Source organism: Triticum dicoccoides, chromosome 1B (assembly GCF_002162155.2).
Source record: "Triticum dicoccoides isolate Atlit2015 ecotype Zavitan chromosome 1B, WEW_v2.0, whole genome shotgun sequence".
Classification (NCBI taxonomy): Eukaryota; Viridiplantae; Streptophyta; class Magnoliopsida; order Poales; family Poaceae; genus Triticum; species Triticum dicoccoides.
Window position 1 is genome coordinate 447,905,610 of NC_041381.1, and position 22,881 is coordinate 447,928,490.

Sequence of the window (22,881 nt, forward strand, 5' to 3'; positions counted from 1 at the left end):
TTGGATGTAAGTTAGCATGAACTATTATTGTTGACATCACCCAAAGGTGAATACGTTGGGAGGCAACACTATAAGCCCCTATCTTTCTCTATGTCCGGTTAAAACTCCAGAAACATAAGTATTGCGTGAGTGTTAGCAATTGTAGAAGACTATATGATAGTTGAGTATGTGGACTTGCTGAAAATCTCTATTCTTGACTCTTTCCGATGTTATGATAAATTGCAATTGCTTCAATGACTGAGATTATAGTTTGTTAGTTCTCATGAAGTTTCTGAATCATACTTGACATTGTGAATAGATTGTTACTTGAGCATAAGAAATCATATGACAAAATATATATATGTTGTTGTTATAAGAATGATGATGATGCCCGCATGTCCGTATTTTATTTTTATCGACACCTCTATCTCTAAACATGTGGACATATTTATTGATTTTGGCTTCCGCTTGAGGACAAGCGAGGTCTAAGCTTGGGGGAGTTGATACGTCCATTTTGCATCATGTTTTTATATCGATATTTATTGCATTATGGGCTGTTATTACACATTATGTCACAATACTTATGGCTATTCTCTCTTATTTTACAAGGTTTATCATGAAGAGGGAGAATGCCAGCAGCTGGAATTCTGGGCTAGAAAAGGAGCAAATATTGGAAACCTATTCTGCATAGCTCCAAAAGTCCTGAAACTCCACGAAAGTCATTTTTGGAATTAATAAGAAGTATTGACCAAAGAAAGTACCAGAGGGGGCCCACACCCTGGCCATGAGGGTGGGGGTGCGCCCACCCCTACTGGGCACGCCCCCCTGTCTTGTGGGCCCCCTGGTGGCCCTCCGGTGCCCATCTTCTGCTATATGAAGCCTCTTACCCTGGAAAAAATCATAAGCAAGCTTACGGGACAAAACTCCGCCGCCACGAGGCGAAACATTGGCGGAACCAATCTAGGACTCTGGCGGAGCTGTTCTCCCGGGGAAACTTCCCTCCGGGAGGGGGAAATCATCACCATCGTCATCACCAACGATCCTCTCATCGGGAGGGGGTCAATCTCCATTAACATATTCACAAGCACCATCTCCTCTGAAACCCTAGTTCATCTCTTGTATCCAATCTTGTATCAAAACCACAAATTGGTACCTGTGGGTTGCTAGTAGTGTTGATTACTCCTTGTAGTTGATGCTAATTGATTTATTTGGTGGAAGATCATATGTTCAGATCCTTAATGCATATTAATACTCCTCTGATCATGAACATGAATATGACTTGTGAGTAGTTACGTTTGTTCCTGAGGACATGGGTGAAGTCTTGCTATTAGCAGTCATGTGAATTTGGTATTCGTTCGATATTTTGATGAGATGTGTGTTGTCTCTCCTCTAGTGTTGTTATGTGAATGTTGACTACATGAAACTTCACCATTATTTGGGCCTAGAGGAAGGCATTGAGGAGTAATAAGTAGATGATGGGTTGCTACAGTGACAGAAGCTTAAACCCTAGTTTATGCATTGCTTTGTAAGGGGCTGATTTGGATCCATATGTTTCATGCTATGGTTAGGTTTACCTTAATACTTCTTTTGTAGTTGCGGATGCTTGCAATAGGGTTTAATCATAAGTGGGATGCTTGTCCAAGAAAGGGCAGTACCCAAGCACAGGTCAACCCACATATCAAATTATCAAAGTATCAAATGCGAATCATATGAGCGTGATGAAAACTAGCTTGACGATAATTCCCATGTGTCCTCGGGAGGGCTTTTCTCATTATAAGAAATTGTCCAGGCTTGTCCTTTGCTACAAAAAGGATTGGGCCACCTTGCTGCACCTTATTTACTTTCATTGCTTGTTACCTGTTATAGATTATCTTATCACAAAACTATCTGTTACCTACTATTTCAGTGCTTGCAGAGAATACCTTACTGAAAACCGCTTGTCATTTCCTTCTGCTCCTCATTGGGTTCGACACTCTTACTTATCGAAAGGACTATGATAGATCCCCTATACTTGTGGGTCATCAACTATCAAGTTGCTTTTTATCATAACCCCTTTGATTTCCGGCAGTGATCCACTGATAGTGTTGATTCACATCGTTAAAAACTTGTTGGGTCATATCTAAAACGGGGACTTGCTTTTTAAGACTCTTGTCAAAGATTTCGTTATCTCCAAGCAAATGTCTCAAAGGATAATCACTATTATAAAGAATTTCATCAATCACGGGTTTTTCACGATTCATGCCATAAAAATGAAAGATTTCCCTAGCTTCCCGTATTATGGAGTAAAATTCATTCATCCAAACAAGAGTGGCTAACTTTTTAGTTTTAGGATCCTTTATAACGGGCAACTCATAAAACAATCTTTGCAAGGTAGGATGAGTACGAATAAATCTGGTCTCAAGTTTCAGAACAAGTGCCGAAATAGCTTCCGCATAAGATTTAGTCCTTCTAAGTATAGGAATATCACCAAGACTTAATTTTCCGACACAATTGAAAAATTCTTGGATATGTTCTTTTCCATAAAATTCCCTTGCCCAAAAACAAAAGTTTTGGCATCCAGATTACCCGTACGCTCCACTTTAGGGGTTAGGCCATCATCTGTTTCTGCCATACCAGAGTCACTCATGGTGACAAGTTCAAGCAAATAAAAGATCTGACGAGAAAACAACGAACGAAAAAGAGGGCGAATAAAACGACAAATTTTCATGAAGTGGGGGAGAGGAAAATGAGAGGCAAATGGCAAATAATGTAAATTGCAAGGAGATGAGATTTGTGATTAGTAACCTGGTTGATGTTGAAGATCCTCCCCAGCAACGGCGACAGAAATTCCTTTTGATGTATGCTAGAACTACGTCAGTATTTCCCCGAAGAGGAAGGGATGATGCAGTATAGCGGCGGTAGGTATTTCCATCAGTGATGAGACCAAGGTTATCAAACCAGTAGGAGAACCTCCTCACACCACGTAAACATCACCTGCACACAAATAACAAATACTCGCAACCCGACATGTTAAAGGGGTTGTCAATCCCTTCCGGGTACGGCGCCTCAAGATAGGCAAATAACGTGAGGTAAAAGTGGTAGATAGGATAAATAGATCATGGAACAAAAAAATTGTAGCAAGGTATTTTTGTATTTTTGGTTTAATAGATGTGAAAATAAATGCAAGAGAAAATAGACCGCAAAGGCAAATATGATGAGAAGAGACCCGGGGGTCATAGGTTTCACTAGTGGCTTCTCTCGAGAAAAATAGCAAACGGTGGGAAAACAAATACTGTTGGGCAATTGATAGAACTTCAAATAATCATGACGATATCCAGGCAATGATCATTATATAGGCATCACGTCCAATATTAGTAGACCGACTCCTGCCTGCATCTACTACTATTACTCCACACATCGACCGCTACCCAGCATGCATCTAGTGTATTAAGTTCATGGGAAAATGGAGTAATGCAATAAGAACGATGACATGATGTAGACGAGATCCGTTTATCTATTGCGGAGATATATATTTCATCTTGTTATCTTTAGTAGCAATGATACATACGTGTTGGTTCCCCTTCTTTCATTGGGATCAAGCAACAAAAGATCGAACCCACTGCAAAGCACCTCTTCCCATTGCAAGCTAAATAGATCAAGTTGGCCAAACAAAACACAAATATCAGAGAAGAAATATGAGGCTATAAGCAATCATGCATATAAGATATCAAAGAAGACTCAAATAACTTTCATGGATAAAAACATAGATCTGATCATAAACTCAAAGTTCATCGGATCCCAACAAACACACCGCAAAAAGACTTACATCATATGGATCTCCAAGAGACCAATGTATTGATAATCAAGAGAGAGAGAGAGAGGAAGCCATCTAGCTACTAACTACGGACCTGTAGGTCTACAAAGAACTACTCACGCATCATATGAGAGGCACCAATGGAAGTGGTGAACCCCTCCATGACGGTGTCTAGATTGGATCTGGTGGTTCTGGACTCTGCGATGCTGGATCAATATTTCGTCGACTCCCCTAGGGTTTCTGGAATATTGTGGTATTTATAGAGCGAAGAGGCGGTTCAGGGGGCACCTGAGGTGGGCAGCACCCACCTGGGCACGCCTGGGCCTCCTGGCGCGCCCTGGTGGGTGTTGCTCCCCTCGAGCAGCCCCCCAGGTGCTTCCCTGGCCCACTGGCTTTCATCTGCCCCCCCAAAAAATCCTCTAGGAGTTTCGTTGTGTTTGGACTCCGGTTGATATTGATTTCCTGTGGTGTAAAAAAACATGCAGAAAATAGCAATTGGCACTGGGCATTATCTCAATAGGTAGTACCAAAAATGATATAAAATGATTGTAAAACATCCAAGAATGATAATATAACAACATGGAACAATAAAAAATTATAGATACGTTAGAGACGTATCACCTGCTCCTGCCTCCCATGGCCGGTTGTGCTTTCGCGCGGGCCTCACCGCTCCCTACTACTCCCACCACTGGCGAGGCCATCCCTCTACTCACCCACATCCCTCCATTGTTGTGGCTCCGCCGCCTCCGGCTCATTCCCTTCCTGGGTGTCGCTGTCATCCACCGTGTTGGTGTTCTCGGCTCGACGTGGTCAACGTTGTCAACAAACGATAACGTCGAAAGAGGGATGTATGTGGAGAGGCTGACAGTAGGGAACCACATGGTCCATGGCTGCACACAAGCAAGTGCCACCTTATGATGCGAAAAAAAGGAATCCTCCGCCTGACAGCTGGGACCCACCAGCTATATCTTGGCACGCAAGGAAGTGCCTCCTTATTAAGCGAAAAATAACGATTGCTCCCCTTGACAACTGGGGCCCATCATATTTGGAGGATGACTTGTGGACCTACTTAGTTGATGCGTATGCAAGGCTTTGTCAACTTAGTCAACAAACGATTCTATGAGCATTGACCGTTGGATGTGAATCCAACGGTTGTTCTGCTTCTTCAACCTCTGATTTTCTTGATGCAGCCGCCCAAACCAGCGCCGGCGGGACCACGTGCTCCTGCCTCCATTGGCCGACTGTGCTGTCGCCCAGGCCTCACTGCCCCCTCCTACTCCAACCGTTGGCTAGGCCATCCCTCTACTCACCGACACCCCTTGTTATTCTGCGGTGACGACAGCCTCACACCGCAGTCGAACGAGTCAATCCTCATACTTCCCTCCGCGTGGGCATCCACTGTCGCGTCTTCCCCGGCTCCGCATTGTTACCTTCCTAGGCCCTCGCCATCGTCCACCGCCTTGGTTCTCTCGACGCGGCGTGGTCAACGTGGTCAATGAATGACAGCCGTTGGAAGATGACTATACACGCTAACGCTAACAACGTGACCCACCAGCTACATCTTCACACGCAAGGAAGTGCCTCCATATTACGCGCAAAAAAATGATTCCTCTAGTTGACAGCTGGGACCTACCATCTATATCTTCATGTGCAAAGAAGTCCCTCCTTATCCTCTCTGATAGATGGGACCCACCCGGTCGAAGCGTACGTACCATTCTCTGTCTGGTCTCCAATGTGTACGTACATACGCGGTGTCTCTGCAGGATGAACCGTGGCCGAGCAAGCAGCGGCACATGTCGTAGTACAGTCCGGCCCCTACGAGGCAGTCCATGCAGTCCTGTCTAAATGGAGTACACGTACGTACAACCACTCTCCAAAACTACAGGCACGTACATACATATGGAGTACACGTACGTACATCCATGCTCCAAAAGAACCACAAACGGAGGAAAACGACCTTTTGTTTGACCGCGTACAATCGAAACGGGGTCCTGTTCATCAGGAAGGGTGTGGCGTACCGCAAAACGAAGGAAACAGACATGTGGTCGAGCTCCTATGGTTGAAAAGGGGTCTTGTTGATCGGGAGGGGTTTCACGTATCGCAAAACGGAGGAAACAGACTTCTGTTGGAGCGCCTACGATCGAAAGGGGGTCCTGTCGATCAGGAGGGGTTTGGCATACCGTAAAACGGGACTCTACGAGCTACTTTTCATCCACCATCTATTGCCTCGCTCCAGCTTCCATGGGCTACTGTTCATACACCATCGACTACCTCCTGCCTCCACCAGCTACAGTTCATCCGGGCTACTGTTCATCCAACCCTCCACCGGCTACTGTTCAACCAGCCCTCCACGGGGTCCTATTCATCCACCCCCAACCAGCTCGGCTATGGCGGCCTCCTCTTGGGGTCTTGTTCATCCAGCGGCAACCGCCTACTACCACTGGGAACTGTTCATTCAACCCCAACCATGTCTCGACTCATTCAACCAACCCTCATGTTCACTGCTTATTAAGAGGTAGCAGGTTCGATCGGCTTCAGTAAGCAGCAGTAGCGATCGATCGATCGCTCGGGTTCAGTTAGTAGCAGTAGCGAAGGAATCGCTCAGGTTCAGTTAATAGCCAAGGGATCGATCGCTCGGGTTTAGTAACGTAGCTAGTGCAATCACTCGGGTTCAGTAAGCGAGCGCCTTGCTCGGGTTCAGTTAGAGCCTAATGCCTCGCACACACGCGCATACGTATACGAGAGAAACGCGCAAACCTCCGTGCATCACTCCGCCCCAACCACCCACCATAACCGGTAACTCCCCGGAATTTTCCTCGCCCTCGCTTCTACCACGATTTTTCCGTTATGGACGGCTGAAAGAATGTCATGCAGGTGTGTCTCCGGCCCACCCAGGACAAAAAGCCCATTTTCTGTCATGATTTTTGTCATAGAAGTAGGAGCCCGCCACGTCTATGATGATACCGGGTTTTGTTACAATTATCGTCATAGAAGTGTCATAAGCATGCCAGAAAAAATATCGTTTGGGCCAAAATGTCACGGATGTGTCTTTTTTAGTGTTGCTTGAGTTTATCTCTCTACATCATGTCATCTTGCTTAAAGCATTACTCTGTTCGTATGAACTTAATACTCTAGATGCATGCATGAGCCGGTCGATGTGTGGAGTAATAGTAGTAGATGCAGGCAGGAGTCGGTCTACTTGTCACAGACATGATGCCTATATTCATGATCATTGCCTTAGATATCGTCATAACTTTGCGCTTTTCTATCAGCCTCTGGTGAAACCTATGGCCCCATGGTCTATTTCTCCCTGTATATTCTCAGATCTATATAATCAAAAACACAAAAATACCTTGCTAAATTTTATTTACTTTTTATTTGTTTACATCTACCTCTATCTGATCTCGCTTTTGCAAGTGACCATGAAGGGATTGACAACCCCTCTTTCGCGTTGTGCGCAAGTGTTTTTTAGTTTGTGCAGGTGCATCTATTGGGGACTTGCTTGTACCTCATACTGGATTGATAACTTGGTTCTTAACTGAGGGAAATTCTTATCTCTACTTTGCTGTATCACCCTTTCCTCTTCAAGGGAAAAATCAACGCAAGCTCAAAAAGTAACACAGCCACAGTCTGACGGGTTTGTCCGCCGCCAGCTCCTCCGCGAAGAAGCTCGGGAGCTGGAGCCAGGAGCAGGGCAGGCTCTCCATCTAGACGAGGAACTCACGGGCCGAGTCGGCCGTATGGGTTGATGCCCGGGGTTGGCCGCGCCGCTCCGACCTCCTCGGTTGCGGTTGCCCCGACCCTCGTGGGCGCACCCACGGCTGGGGTTCTTCCCACGTTCGCTGGAGCCGGTGCGGACCGCTAGTGGAGGGCGCGCGCATCCTCGAGGATGTGCCACAGGCGTGGCAGTGGACTTGCGGGGGAGGTCGCGCCCCCTCTTCGGCTGCGGTGGCTCCGGCCCGTCCAACACCGCTTTGCCTTTCTCAATGTCAGAGAACCTCCTTGTGGGCACCATGGTTGAAGTGGAGAAGGTAGGAGATGGAGTGGCGAGAAGACGGAGATGGGCCGCGGGTTGCGCCCTTTCGCCCTCTTATAGGCAATTGGAGAAGGCCAACCAGCGCCCCTTCACATTCAGAGCAATGATGGCCCACTGCGTGCGCCAGTCTTTTTGTCAGCCTAGGCAGTTGCCAAGGCGTCATGGGGAAGTGGGGGCGTCCCACATCCAGTCGTGCGCCACGCGTCCTGCCTGGCCTGTGGGCAGTTGGGGCCCGCATCGCTTCGCCCTCTCTTCTTCGCCTTCGCCTCGAAGCTAAGTCATGCGTGCCACTGGCCCGGGGGCTACTATCGGGGTTCTGAGACCGGGGGTACCAGGCTCGTCTGCCTGCGGCCCAGTACGTGGCACCATCGATGTCCCAGCGTGGCCCAGCGACAAGACTCTGCAAACAAGACCCTCGTGAGGGCCCCCGCCTCGTAACGCGAACTCCATCAAGGCCTCCTGAGGAGTGGCCTCTACAGGCGGCCTCCCGAGAGGGCGGACATCTCTAGGCGCACCCCGCCTCATGAGGCGCGCGATGACGTGAGCCATGACGACCGAAGTGAGAAGGGCGCCAGCGGGCGCAGGCGAGGACAATTTCCTCTTTGGTGCTAAGAAGGCAAGGACGTACGCAGGTTCCCAAGGAATCCCCCAAAGGTCTCTCTTCCAGTGCAACAAGACCAAGACCATGAGCTCGGAAGGATGGAGGTCATCGCCGAGCCCACCTGCACGTCATTCCCAGAAGCTTTGTAGACGAAGACCACCATTAGTCAGTATAGGGTGTACTCCTATCCCCTTTCAAATTGGTTGATGTGGTATCCCTTGCCGCCTAAGCCATGAGGGAAGAGGACCAAGGCTACTATAAATATAGGTTAGTCTCCATCATAGAGAAGAGGACGGACCAGGGGAGAACTCACTTTCATCCCTGAGCCCTCACGAGGCAGTTCATCCTTTTCCAGTTCATACTCATCCTCCTCGCGAGGCAATTCACCACATAGCAGGAGTAGGGTTTAACACCGCAAGGTGACATGAACCTGGGTAAATCACCGTGTCCTTTCCTTCTTCCTTCCCACACGAACTTGACAGAGCTAGGCCGTGAGGTGGTGGGCGGTGAGCAGTGACTGAGCAGGATCCTTCGTGTACACCCCAGAGTTCGAACCTTTCTTGAGTCTGCGGAGCCTGATTCCGACACAGTCCATGGGCTGAGCTTACAACCCGTCGATCTCACAAGGAAGGACTCCGAAAGCTTCGATCCCAGGCGTGATCAGGACAGACACTGCCGAAGACTTGGCGTGTACTTCAAGGACTACCCGGCTGTCGACATGTTTATTCCTAGTTGGTAACCGGCCATACGTAACCCTAGATACCCCCGATGTCTATATAAACCGTGGGGTTTCGCCCGTAGGGACAAAATCACAATTACCAGCCTTAGGGTTTAGAACACAACATACGATCTTGAGGTAGATCATCTTGTACTTAGTACTCCATCAATATAATCAAAGCGGGATGTAGGGCTTTCCCTCTTTGAGAGGGCTCGAACCTAGGTAAAACATCGTGTCCCTTCTCTCGTGTTACCCATCGTTCCAGATTCACATCTCGGGACCCCCTACCCGAGATCCGCCGGTTTTAGTGCCAACATCGCCGCTGTACCTCGCGGACCGCCACGTAGGCATTGTCGGACGTCCGCAACCACCACCCGTGCCTGCTCGCCTTCTACTACGACGTCGTCCACCTAGGATCCGTCCACAACCAGGTACCTCCGCCCCCCTGTCGATGACGTACATGGCGGTCACCATGCCAGACAGGTGTTCGGTCAAATGCCATTGAGCTTATTTTCGAACATCATGTCATTTTTTAGAGTATGAAAGATGGCGGGGTACTCTAGCAGGGAGGATGAGTTGTTGTTTGATGCGTTGTTGGCCGTATCCACGTATTTGGTAGGCAGGAGCAGAAGAGGGCTCTTCTGGCAGCGCGTGCATGAATCGTTTCATGCATGAAAGCACATTGCACCATACGACATGCACATCATCCATGAACGCAAATGCGCGTATCGATTGTATACCATCTAGACCACCGTCACCAAGTTTTATGGCACGTTTGGTATGCTGGAGGCAAAGTGGCTACATTGCGCTCGACAGTCAAGGAGATTGTAAGTTTTGCTTGTTCTTACCCAACTTGTTGATTGATTGATTGATTCACTCAATGTTGTTCTACACATCGTGTAGCCTGTACGTGCTGCCGTGATGCACCACGTGCTAGATGGCAGACCATTTACGCATACACACTGCTGGATGAAGCTCAAGAGGTGGTATGTGTAGGACGACATGGTTTGTTCATGAAAATTTGTTGAACATCCGGTTAATCTAATTAAATTTGAATTTTTATTATACTAGACCTATTATTTGAATGCTTTTTTTAGAGATACTACCTCCGTCCGGGATTACTAGTCCGGCCGACCGAATCCGCAGGACCAAGGCAAAACAAACACCCATACAAACTCCTCGATTCACGTTGTTATTAATTATTGCATGCATCTGCTGGCTTCTACGCATATCCCTTGCATTGGCTAGCTTCACGCATGCAGCGGGCAGAGTACTAGGCCCGAGACAAATGCGTGCATGCAGCCAGCCTCCTTCGCATGCAGCGGCTAGGAATTAATTTCCTTTAATCAGTTGAACAGCAACCGAGAGAAGCGGCCTAGTAAAAATAGGACGCGGCTGTGCTGCTGAACGGCCTTGTTAACCCGTACGGAGGTAGTATTATCTAAATGTTATGTATGGATGATTTGTGCTATTTTCTATCCAAACTTTGATAGAATCCGCCATGTTTAATGAATTTCATTCAGTTAATAAAAATGCAGTTTAAATGTATGTAGGTGACTTTGGATGGCCGGCTCCCGTCCGGTTTGCGGGCGTACGAGGTTCATATCGAAACTGCTCCACGGACGACATCTCCTGGCCGACTTGCGGACGATCAAACAATCCAGCGGCCCTTGCAAAGTCAATCCTGCGCATGTGTGGTTGATCTAACCTGTCGTCTTAGAATCGTCCGACAAAAATCGTGCGTATAGCAAGACTTGATTCATATTGGAGTTTCCATGTTTCTATTGAGGATTGGTTTCCAGCGGATACTTTTCTCCCTCTCGACGGGACAGTGCACAGCACGACCCCCCGAACCCATGTTAGCGGGGCCTACGTCCGCCTTCCTCCTCCCGCCACGTCGCCCTCTGGCTTTCTGTGAGACGGCACGGCACTTTGGATCCGGCTTGCCTGCTCCCTTTCCATGCTTCCATCCGTGAGCATGGGAAGGGAGCAGGCAAGTCTCGTCCGATTGCGCCGACCCCGTCGCTGGTGGGTCCCTTCACCCCGTTGCCCCGTTCCGGGTTCCCTGGCTCGGCTGGCTCACAGCTTGCATTTGGCAACTGCAGCAGCCTCAGCTCGGCTGGCCACCGCGTCCTTCTACCACCACACTGACCCCCCGCTTAATGCCGCGCCCGTAGTCCTCGAAACCTCTTCCCCCTTCTTCCTCGACGCCACCCTCCCCCTCCCTCCTCCCCACCGCGACCACCACCGCCGCGACCGCCACTTCCCCATCAAATCCCACCTCAGCCACCACGAGCAGCTCCCACCCGCGCGCAAATCTGCCCCAGATCGGCGCCGGGGGAGCTGTTTGATGGGCGATCTGTGAGCCGCGAGGAGACGCAGAGCGAGCTACATACAGCTCGCAGTCGCGCCATGGGAGGAGGCCCGAGATGCGCGCTCCTGCTGCTCGCCGCGGCCGCCGCTTGCGCGGCGCTTGTCCCCGCGGCGTGGGCGCAGGGCTCGACCGCGCCCGCGCCCTCGGGGGCCCCCTTCGTGCCGCGGGACGACATCCTGCTCGACTGCGGCGCCACGGGGAAGGGCAACGACACGGACGGCCGGGAGTGGCGCGGCGACGCCAGCTCCAAGTACGCGCCGCCGAACCTCGCCTCGGCCGACGCGGGGGCGCAGGACCCCTCGGTGCCGCAGGTGCCCTACCTCACTGCGCGGGTCTCCGCGGAGGCCTTCACCTACTCCTTCCCGCTCGGCCCCGGCCGCAAGTTCCTCCGGCTGCACTTCTACCCGGCCAACTACTCCAACCGCGACGCGGCCGACGCCTTCTTCTCCGTCTCCGTCCCGGCCGCCAAGGTCACGCTCCTCTCCAACTTCAGCGCCTACCAGACCGCCACGGCCCTCAACTTCGCCTACCTCGTACGGGAGTTCTCCGTCAACGTCACCGGCCCGACCCTCGACCTCACCTTCACCCCGGAGAAGGGACGCCCCAACGCCTACGCCTTCATCAACGGCATCGAGGTCGTCTCCTCTCCGGATCTCTTTGACCTCGCCACACCGTTCTTCGTCACCGGTGACGGCAACAACCAGCCATTCCCGATGGATCCTGGTGCTGCTCTGCAGACCATGTATCGGCTCAACGTCGGAGGCCAGGCGATCTCCCCTTCCAAGGACTCCGGCGGGGCTCGGTCATGGGACGACGACACGCCTTACATTTATGGTGCAGGGGCTGGGGTAACGTACCCGAACGATCCCAATGTCACAATCACCTATCCTGACAGTGTGCCGGGATATATGGCGCCTTCGGATGTCTATGCCACGGCCCGATCAATGGGGATAGACAAGAATGTGAACTTGGCCTACAATCTCACCTGGATAGTGCAGGTGGATGCTGGGTTCACATACCTTGTGAGGCTCCATTTCTGTGAGATACAATCCCCAATTGATAAGCCAAATCAGCGGGTGTTCAACATTTACCTCAACAACCAGACTGCTGTGGAAGGTGCTGATGTGATCCAGTGGGTGGATCCGCTTAGTACTGGCACCCCATTGTATAAGGATTATGTGGTCGGCACTGTGGGTTCAGGGATTATGGATTTCTGGGTGGCTCTTCATCCGGATATACGGAACAAGCCACAGTACTATGATGCTATTCTCAATGGGATGGAGGTGTTCAAGCTGCAACTTAGTAATGGGAGCCTCGCGGGGCCAAACCCTGTTCCAAGTGCTGATCCACAGGCGCATACCGGGCAAGGGAAGAAGAAATCACTAGTCGGGCCTATTGCTGGTGGAGTAATTGGAGGTTTGGCAGTGCTTGCACTTGGATATTGCTGCTTCATTTGCAAGAGGCGGAGGAAAGCGGCCAAGGATACTGGCATGAGTGATGGCCATTCTGGTTGGCTGCCGTTGTCGCTGTATGGCAATTCACACACTTCAAGCTCAGCCAAGTCGCATGCTACAGGGAGTATTGCTTCATCTTTGCCATCGAACCTGTGTCGCCATTTCAGCTTTGCAGAGATCAAGGCTGCAACGAAAAACTTTGACGAGTCACGGATCCTTGGTGTTGGTGGGTTCGGTAAAGTTTACCAGGGCGAGATCGATGGGGGCACAACTAAGGTGGCTATCAAGCGTGGCAATCCCTTGTCTGAGCAGGGTATACATGAGTTCCAGACTGAAATTGAAATGCTGTCAAAGCTCCGCCACCGCCATCTTGTGTCGCTGATTGGTTACTGCGAGGACAAGAATGAGATGATCCTGGTCTATGACCACATGGCTCATGGAACTCTGCGTGAGCACCTATACAAGACCCAGAATGCACCGCTTAGCTGGAGGCAGCGTTTGGAGATCTGCATTGGTGCAGCTCGTGGGCTGCACTACCTTCACACCGGTGCAAAGCACACCATTATCCACCGTGATGTGAAGACAACAAACATCCTACTGGATGAGAAATGGGTCGCCAAGGTTTCAGATTTTGGTCTGTCCAAGACTGGGCCATCGATGGATCATACACATGTGAGCACAGTTGTCAAGGGCAGTTTTGGTTACCTAGATCCTGAATACTTCCGCAGGCAGCAGCTCACCGAGAAATCTGATGTCTATTCGTTTGGTGTGGTGCTGTTCGAGGTCCTCTGTGCTCGGCCTGCCTTGAACCCGACTCTTGCAAAGGAAGAAGTTAGCCTGGCAGAATGGGCATTGCACTGCCAGAAGAAGGGAATTCTGGATCAGATTGTTGATCCCTACCTAAAGGGAAAGATTGTTCCGCAGTGCTTCAAGAAGTTTGCCGAGACAGCTGAGAAGTGCGTTGCCGACAATGGCATCGAGCGCCCTTCAATGGGAGATGTGCTTTGGAATTTGGAGTTTGCTCTTCAGATGCAGGAAAGTGCGGAGGAGAGCGGAAGCTTTGGCTGTGGGATGTCGGATGAGGGCACTCCCCTGGTGATGGCTGGAAAGAAGGATCCCAATGACCCATCGATCGATTCAAGCACCACCACGACCACGACAACTTCCCTAAGCATGGGCGACCAAAGTGTCGCGAGCATCGACTCGGACGGGCTGACGCCGAGCGCCGTGTTCTCACAGATCATGAACCCCAAGGGGCGGTGAGGTAAAAATCTGGGCCTGCTTGTCGCCCTTGAGGCCTAATTTATTCATTGAGTCTATTTTCATCAGTTTGTGCCATCTTGCAAGTTATGGATTGGGGGTCAGAGTATTGTTTCACGTTAGACATTTCTGCATTGCCTTGTTTTTTTTCTTGTTCAGCGTTGTAATGACTCTGCTTTTTAGCATGTGTAACTACCGCCGCTGCTACGTGTTATTGACCCGACAAGTAAATACTGTATGAGAAAGTGATGTGCACGGCCTTTTCCTTTTTCTTTTTGGCTTCATGTCATGCTCCTTTCCGAATCCTGGTGATTGACACGGGACGGGATCATCCATGTTGTGTTGACGTTGATTGTTACCAGTCATGCTCAGGCATATGCTGTGTTGCATGTCGTCTTGTGTTCAATCACAAACTTCATTTTGCGGCGTCCAGCTGACAAGTAGTAGTTGTTGCTGAACCGGAGCCTGTGTCAGCTGTAGAGCACGGTCCACTCTGCTATGTTGATCCAATCAACCCACCTTCTTCCCAGCGATATAGTAGGAGTATATAATTTCTGCTCATCCGACTGCCTGTCTTCCATGTTGTTATTTGATTCCTGTATAAACTTACAGCTGTGCACGTCTGAAGAAATGAGTGGAGTTCCCCGCAAAAAAAAAAAAGAAAAAAGAAGAAATGAGTGGAGTCGAATAATTCTGGCTCCCAGCTGTTCCGTGGAGAGAAGGAGCACTTGAATACTCCTATGATTCCGGTGTCCAGGTCTGTGGAGTGCGAGTCGTCGCGTCGTGCCAGCATCGTGAAATCTCCCGGTGGATGGACGGCATTGTTTCACTATGAGCTATTCCGTTTTTTCTTGCCCAACCGCACGTTTTGGGGTCGATGATGCTGCCCAACCCTAAATCATGTGCCTGTCTTGCTTCCTCTGTGTAGCGTAGCCCTAGGTCTTCCTTCCATATGTCAGTTAGCTTTCTTGCCCAAGTTCCGTCTTTGCCCGGAGTCTGTTGTGCCCGGATCATGGAAGGAGTGAAGGAGGGTCTCGCCCAACTGTTTTGAGAGCAGGGAGCCACACGCAGAACACAGCCATATTATATTATCCAGCTACGGCGAGCACAAGTTGTGCCTCAAACCACGAGACGTGTCGCCCTGTATCTCGTTTCTGCTGTATGGATGCCAGCGATTTTCTTCTCATTACCAAACTTGTCGTTCCTGCTGTTATCCAGCTCGATCTCAGTCTTTCTCGCAAAGAAAGAATCGGTCCTGTTCACATGGAGAGCGGGAAGGAGTCATGGATCCCTCCTCAACGCCGCCCTCCCCGATCATGCAATACGACTGTTTCTAGTATCACTGTATCAGCATCTCATATTCCCTTAATAAACTGCAGAGTGGCGATTCATAATCCATCAACGAAAATATGTTGGAATTGACCTAGACATGTCAACCTCACATTAGTAAAAATAAATAGTACTCCCTCCGTATCAAAGCATAAGACGCTTCAAAAAGTACTGGTCCATCGGGGCAGGTGTGAATCCATGAACCCGAGCCGGTGTGACCGAATCTGAACCCTGAAGTCATCTTCCCCGTCCATATTTTCTGTGGCTGATTCGCATGGGAACTCCTCGTCGACTGTGAATCCCGAGAGATTGGTGTTTTTAAACTAAATAATACAGTAAATTAAATAAAATAGATCGGATAGAAGAAACTGAAACACCCATGAATAATAGAGATTTGTGACAAAACCTGTGGTAACATCAAGGTCGATACATGATGTAACTATTTCGAGTTAATCTTTACTCCTAATGTCTCAGTTGGGTAGGTCGCGTTCCGGGTTTTATTTTCGTCCCACCTCACTCGGTCTTTTTTGGTACTTCTTTGGTACTTCCTCCCACCTTCCTCTCAGCCGCGAAAAACCAAGGAAAACCCCGCGATCGAGTCCCGCACACGCCCAACCTCCCGTCTCATGATAAGCCGCATAGAACCAAAAAAAACCTCAAGCCGAGTCCCCCGCCCGCCCCCACGCACTCCAGGCCCTAACATCCCGTCGCACAAAGAGAGACGAACTAAAAAAATCTACGAATAGTCCGCCGGTTATTTTTCGCTGGTTTTATTTCGCCTCACCATTTTCGTTGGTTTTATTTCGCTGGTTTTATTTCATCTCCCTCCCACCTGTCTTTTCGCTTCACCACCCACATAAACCCATCAGATTAGTTACCATAAAAAAATCGCAATCAATCAAGTATTGATGATCAGATTAGTTACCATATAAAAAATAAATCGCAATCAATCAAGTATTGATGGGATATTTCCTTATATTGATGTGATTTCCCCTTTTTTATCATCAATCGTCTCTACTGCCTAAAAAATGCGTAGCTTTCCTTTTCGCTTCACCACCCACATAAACCCATCAGATTAGTTACCATATAAAAAATAAATCGCAATCAATCAAGTATTGATGATCAGATTAGTTACTGTGTAAAAAATAAATCGCAATCAATCAAGTATTGATGGGATATTTCCTTATATTGATGTGATTTTCCCTTTCTTATCATCAATCATCTCTACTGCCTAAAAAATGCATAGCTTTCCTTTTCACTTCACCACCCACATAAACCCATCAGATTAGTTACCATATAAAAAATAAATCGCAATCAATCAAGTATTGATGGGATATTTTCTTATATTGATGTGATTTTGCGTAGCTTTCCTTTTCCTGCCAACCGACCGCGTCCCGTCTCCCTACATCCGCCCTTGTTGCTCTGCCTCCCGCACGAAAAAACCCTCTCGTTTGACCTCCCCCAAACCCCGCATGATGGAAAAACCCAGCCGGCTGCTTCCCCTCCTCTCGACCGCTCCATACGTCCAAATCGTGGCCCCATCCCCATCCTCCTCTCACGTCACGGCGGCCGATGGACTGCCGCCACCACCCTCCTACTCTCTCGCCGCCGCCGTCCTCCCGCTCGCTTGCCGCCGCCGTCGCCACCAATCCCGTCGAAGGCGCCGTTGCTGCTATGTCGCCTCCTTTCCCCATCCAAGCCTGACCATGGCAACGGCGCCCTCTCATGTGTCCCGCGGTGAGGTTTGGGGAGGCGCGACCACAATCCAGTAGGGATCTCACCGCGGACCCGTCCGCTGGGATGGGTGTTGCCTCCGTTGCGAATGGGATCGAAGGGAGGGACTACTTCGTCGTCAAGGTCGGCGAGGCAGCGGCCGATTGGGAGCCCGATTGTGAACATGGGAGTTCGTCCCCATGGAGGCGGCGGCCGTGGAGATTGGATGTGAAGCAACCCCACTTGCCGGTGGTGGAGGCTTGCCATCCATGTGATCCTTTCTTCTCCCGGTATCCCCATTCCTTGCCTCCCATTACAAAAGCGAGCATAAATGAGAGCAGGGGCTGATTTTCATCACTTCATTTCTCATATTTTTAGTTGCTTTTTTGAGATTATACAAGATGCTCTCGATCTGTTTTGTCAAATTACTTGGATCGTCTTATGGAATTGACAGCCATCACATTTTTCACCTCATGTTATTTCTTAATCCTTGTCCCACTAGGCATCCACTACATGTTTGATAATGACGTGATGTTGAGGCGGCTAGGAGAAGCTCAGCAGCCAGATCAAGGGCTATCGAGATGGATCTGGGAGCCAAGCAGTAGTTCTTCTGTTAAATTTTGGTTATTATCTTTTCTATTATTACGATTGTGGGATGGTTGATTTTGACTCGGTGTAACATTTGCATTTGTTTCCCCAGCTTGTTGGCATAGATGCGTGGCACTGCGGCAACTAATCAAGAGCGAGGGCAGTGCACATCAGAGCTACGCTGAATGTAGCGAGCCAACCACGAATTGGGTATGTTCACATGAGGGATGGGAGAGGAGAGGAACATTCACATTTTTCATGATTTGGATGAAAATTTCAGTTCATAGTTTCTCCGTACGTGGCAACACACTAACGGTACTCATGGGCTTAGGATGAAAGTAGCGCCAACAGAATCAGTAGGTTGGATGGGAAGGCGGTTGTTGCCCTTGTCCCTTGGTGCTAGCCTACCGTGGTGGCCTCACTAACTTGCTCATTGCGAATACGAGTTCGTGGGGTCGCGAGTTGCTGCAGATTTGTTTTTATCACTTTTTACAATATTTATTGATGTATCCCTAACTCATCGAGTCATTTTTAGCTTTGATTTCCCATATACGCCAGCCTAAATATCCCATGGTCAGAATATTTGCATGGTTAGTGGACATTGTCCCTTTCTTTCTAATGTTTAATATTTTATATTGCCGATAGAAATAATTTTATCCGCTTGATTTAGGAAGTGCACATAGGTAGGTCAACATATTTTGTAGCTCTTTCGGATGTAAAAGCATATGTTGCATAAGAAATTATTATCTTCCAAGCATACTCACATTTCACTAACAAATAGGAGGAGGTTCAGACTTCAGAGCAATGATAAAAAGGTTTTTTCCTCACTCTTTTGTTGGAATTTTAGTTCTAAGTTAACATGATTTCTTATCCGCTTCATAAGTCATGCATCTGCTTAATTAGGTGATAAGTAGGGCTATTGTGGGGTTTGTTTAAATTTCAGCATAAGGAATTCTGGTTTAAGAAAAAAGACTTTTGGCTTCTTTAATTACAAATTGATTGCAACATCGTGTTAGTATGTGATTTCTCACATCTGGTTGTAATATTTGTGAAGACGTGCATTGCACGTGCACTGGGAAGCGGGCCCGTGGCCCGTGCCGGACGACGCCGACGCTGATCCCGGCCACCTTCTCCGCGTATTCTTGGAGCTGTGGCTGGCCGATTTACATGAAATTAATTCCCTCAGTTCTGGTGGCAAATATAATACACATAATCCATATTGTTATGCACTAGCGTGTGTGTGTGAAATAGATGGATTATGGTCCCGTACCCAATAAGATGGATATGTGTGTGTGTTAGAGAGAGGGAGAGGGGGAGAGAGAGTGAGGAAGAGGGAGTGTGTGTGTGTGTGTGTGAGGATTTGATGGTAAAAAAGGTCGCAAATGTCGTAATATTGAACTCTTTAAGTTAACGTGGCCCCGTTGCAACGCACGGGCGTTCTTCTAGTAAATATTACTTTGCACTTAAGAAAGGGTCATTCTACACGGGATGGTTACACAATAGACATAAAGTCGCTCCTCCTCCTCCAAGAAATAAAGCTAGGGTTTCTGCCTCTCGCCGGCGCCGCCGCAGGTCCGCCTCGTCTCCGGTGGCCCTAGGGCCATGTGGGTGTGGTGGATCCTGCCAAGGGCCGGCGGGAGGGCTCCATTTTTAGCCGTTTTTTTTCTGTCTTGTTAGGGTTTGTGCCATGCTCACGAAGGCGAGACGGCGGCGGCTCCCTGAAGATGGAATAAAGGTCTCCCCGCCTAGTCCCCGTTCCGGCGGTGCATCTAGCATCGTTGGTGGGCGTGTGGAGGTGTGTCTCCGGCGGATCTATCTTTGGTGGATTTGATCGGATCTCGTCGTTATTCGTCTACGTTCGTGTGTCTTCGGGTTGAATCCTTCCAACCTACGTTATTCTTCTTCGGCGGCGGTTGCTGTTCTGGTGCGCTGGTTCTATGGGGCCTTAGCACGACGACTTCCCGACTGTCTACTACAACAAGTTGTGCCCGACTCTGGCGATGGAGGGATGATGATGGCGGCGCGCCTTCGGCTCGCTTCAGTGCTTGTAGTCGTCTCTAGGTGGTCTACGGATCTGGATGTAATTTTTATTTCTGGTGTTCGTTGTACTGCCATGATTGAAGATGAATAGATTGGAAGTTTTTCGCAAAAAAGGAAGAAAGGGTCATTCTAAATTGTCTTCAATAACATCATTTATTTATTTTCATCCCACTTTTCTCCAAACCTCAGTGCATAAACATCACAATATTAAATCTACATAAACTTAACAAATTTTAGTGATTTTGAAGAGCTGTATAACGTACTAACCCTAATAGTTGAGACCTAAGATCTCCAAACCTTTTGTGGCCAACACCAATATACTACCTCCATCCTGGTTAATAGTCCCCCTTGTATTTTGGATCATATTTTGACCGTGATTTTAACTAATAAAATATTAGTTATATGCAGCGAAAATAATATCATTGAAAACTACATTCAAATACGAATCCAACAACATAATTTTTAGTAACATGCATTAATACTTTGCTAGTCAAATATCTGGTCACACTTTGACCTAAAATACCATGAGGACGACTAATAAACCTAGATGGAGGTAGTACTGATTACAATACAAGGCATGTTGCTACGTAGTTACTGTACAACAGAGTAACAAGATCAGAAGCACAACAACATAAAACAAGAGCCATTTATCATAGTCAAACTTTACACAGCAATCAACATCGTCGTCGAGATAGGGCATTACACCGGGTGACGAGAAGTCGAATTTAGGACCGACGATCCAGCGAGGCCAAACATCAAAGGTTGCCTAGCGTTGGCTATATTGGTGTGACGGCCAAACCATAGTCAAAGTACTTCGATCATGTATGACATTGTTTTCATAATCAACTCGACTCTGACAAACTTAGCTTGAGTGATAAACTGATTTTGTGTTCCTCCCGCATAGGCACTAAATGTACCTCTAGAACCGAGAGAAGCACAAACAAAAGCACATGACCAAGCATATATTCTTTTCTTTGGAGTGTAGGGTTTGCCTCAACTACCAATGACGGGATTGGGCAATTTTTTTCTTTTTTGAGGAAATTGCTGAAGTTTTTCTTTCGAGAACAACTTTCTGTATTGCCCAGGAATGTTTAGATTGATACAAAGGCCACCAGGTGGCGCCACAAACTGTATGTGTTTAATATGAAGTGTTTTATCAATCATAACATCAAGTGCTTAGCCCTGTCTCTGTGCTCACACAAAGACCGTGTCTCGCCTGTACCGATTCCTATTAGGAATCACCTATGGGCGAGACCTAGCGGACTGGCCCACCACTATAGCATTTAGGTTCTTCTGTCGTTTTTTCTTGTTTTCCTTCTATTTCTTTATCTTCTGGTTTATTTTGGTTTTCTTTGTTATTTTGTTGGTTTTCTTTTTCCTATTTTTGGTTTTCTTCACTTTTTAATTTTTAAATTTTTTTCCCGCACAATGTACATTTTTATACACCAGTGACATTTGTTATACATATTTACATTTTTTAAAACATCACTAAGCTTTTTAAATATATTTTTAATGTCTAATAAATTTTTATACACGTTGTACATATTTCATATACATAAGGAATAAGTTATTTATACACATCTAATATTTGTTTTCAAATACATAATGGACGTTTTTTAAATATATATGTTTTGATTTCTATGTTTTTCATGTATGTTTTTACATTTTTTGCATACATCAGTAACATTTTGTATACATGTTTAAGTTTTTCTAAATACTTGAATTTACAATTTTCTGAACATATGTTTAAATATCTCCTATTTTTCATACATGTTGTACAATTTGCCATATACAACAGGAACATGTTTTTATACATGTTTAACATTTTCTGAATACATAATTAACATTTTTAGAATATCAAGAACAATTATGAGAAACACATGAACCTTTTTTTATTATGAACATGATTTTTAATGTAACGTTTATCTAAACTACACTAACAAAATTCTACACTATGCTAACATTTTTCACAATCATGTTTTTTTAAAACTTTAACTAAGTTTATTTTTCGGAATATAATTATTGAACAATTGTTTGCATTTTTAAAAGTTTAGGAATATGTTGAAATTTTAAATTTCCTGAAGGTTCTTTGAACATTTCGATATAATAATTTCATTTCAGAAATACAAATAAAATTAATAAAATAAAAAGAGGAAAAACACGCAGAACAGTATATGGGCCGGCACATTTAAAGGGCGCCAGAGTAGAGTTGGACCTGTCGGTATACAAGAAGCCTACGTAGCTGCATCCAGGTGCAAGGCGTTCTTCCCAAATGTTAGTACTTCATTTACCAAAAAATGAATGAACCGAGAGCAACTAGAGCGCTCGTAACGAGCGGTTTGGGAGCGCTCCACGCGTGACAAGTTGGTTTCCGGTTTTCCTTTTCCGGTTTGTGATTTTATGCGTTTTGCACTTTGACCCACATACTACCACATTTTTTCGTTTTCCTTTTCCGTGCGAAAACATAAAAAAAATATAAGTTCGCGCGTTTGGTTCCCTGTTTCCCTTTCTCGTTTTCCTTTCTGTTCCCATTATATTTTCGGGTAATAGAGATTTATGGGGTAGTTACGGGCGGGGACTACCAACACTATCAAATGTGACCTTTCAAGTAACGAAAAAAGCAACTTTTTAATGTAAAACGGCAGTCTTCATAATTGTTCAATCATGTGACTTCTTTATAGGCACAGGTGAACACTAGGAGAGGCATGGGTGTATAACTTTACTAAATTGAAGACAAGTACCTCCGGCGCGAGGGAACCTCCTGCTCGCCTTCGACTCGTTTAATTTTCATAAACATCTTGAAGGGGGGCATAGGTCGAAATGTGTGTTGGTCGTGCAGCGTGCTGGTTCGTGCGGCGCATCGTCCCTCGCGGTGTGACACAGCGCCTCCGGCACGAGGGAACCTCCTGCTCACCTTCAGCTCGTTTAATTTTCATAAACATCTTGAAGGGGGGGGATAGGTCGAAGTGTGTGTTGGTCGTGCAACGTGCTGGTTC

General features: G+C 47.4%; 1 protein-coding gene and 1 long non-coding RNA gene across 2 annotated transcripts; both read left to right on the forward strand.

Moving 5' to 3' along the window:
• Positions 1–11,219: 11,219 nt before the first annotated feature.
• LOC119340406 (receptor-like protein kinase FERONIA) lies at positions 11,220–14,487 on the forward strand. Its single transcript, XM_037612318.1, has one exon. The coding sequence runs from the start codon at positions 11,540–11,542 to the stop codon at positions 14,216–14,218; it is 2,679 nt and encodes an 892-aa protein (XP_037468215.1). The 5' UTR covers positions 11,220–11,539; the 3' UTR covers positions 14,219–14,487.
• Positions 14,488–17,827: 3,340 nt separating this feature from the next.
• LOC119306659 lies at positions 17,828–18,189 on the forward strand. The gene is made up of 3 exons (XR_005148995.1): positions 17,828–17,880; positions 17,958–18,055; positions 18,177–18,189. It is a non-coding gene; the product is annotated as an uncharacterized LOC119306659 (long non-coding RNA).
• The last annotated feature ends 4,692 nt before the right edge of the window (positions 18,190–22,881 follow it).

Coding starts and splice junctions, on each gene's coding strand:
- LOC119340406 (XM_037612318.1), top strand. CDS start 11,540: ATGGGAGGAGGCCCGAGATGCGCGCTCCTGCTGCTCGCCGCGGCCGCC.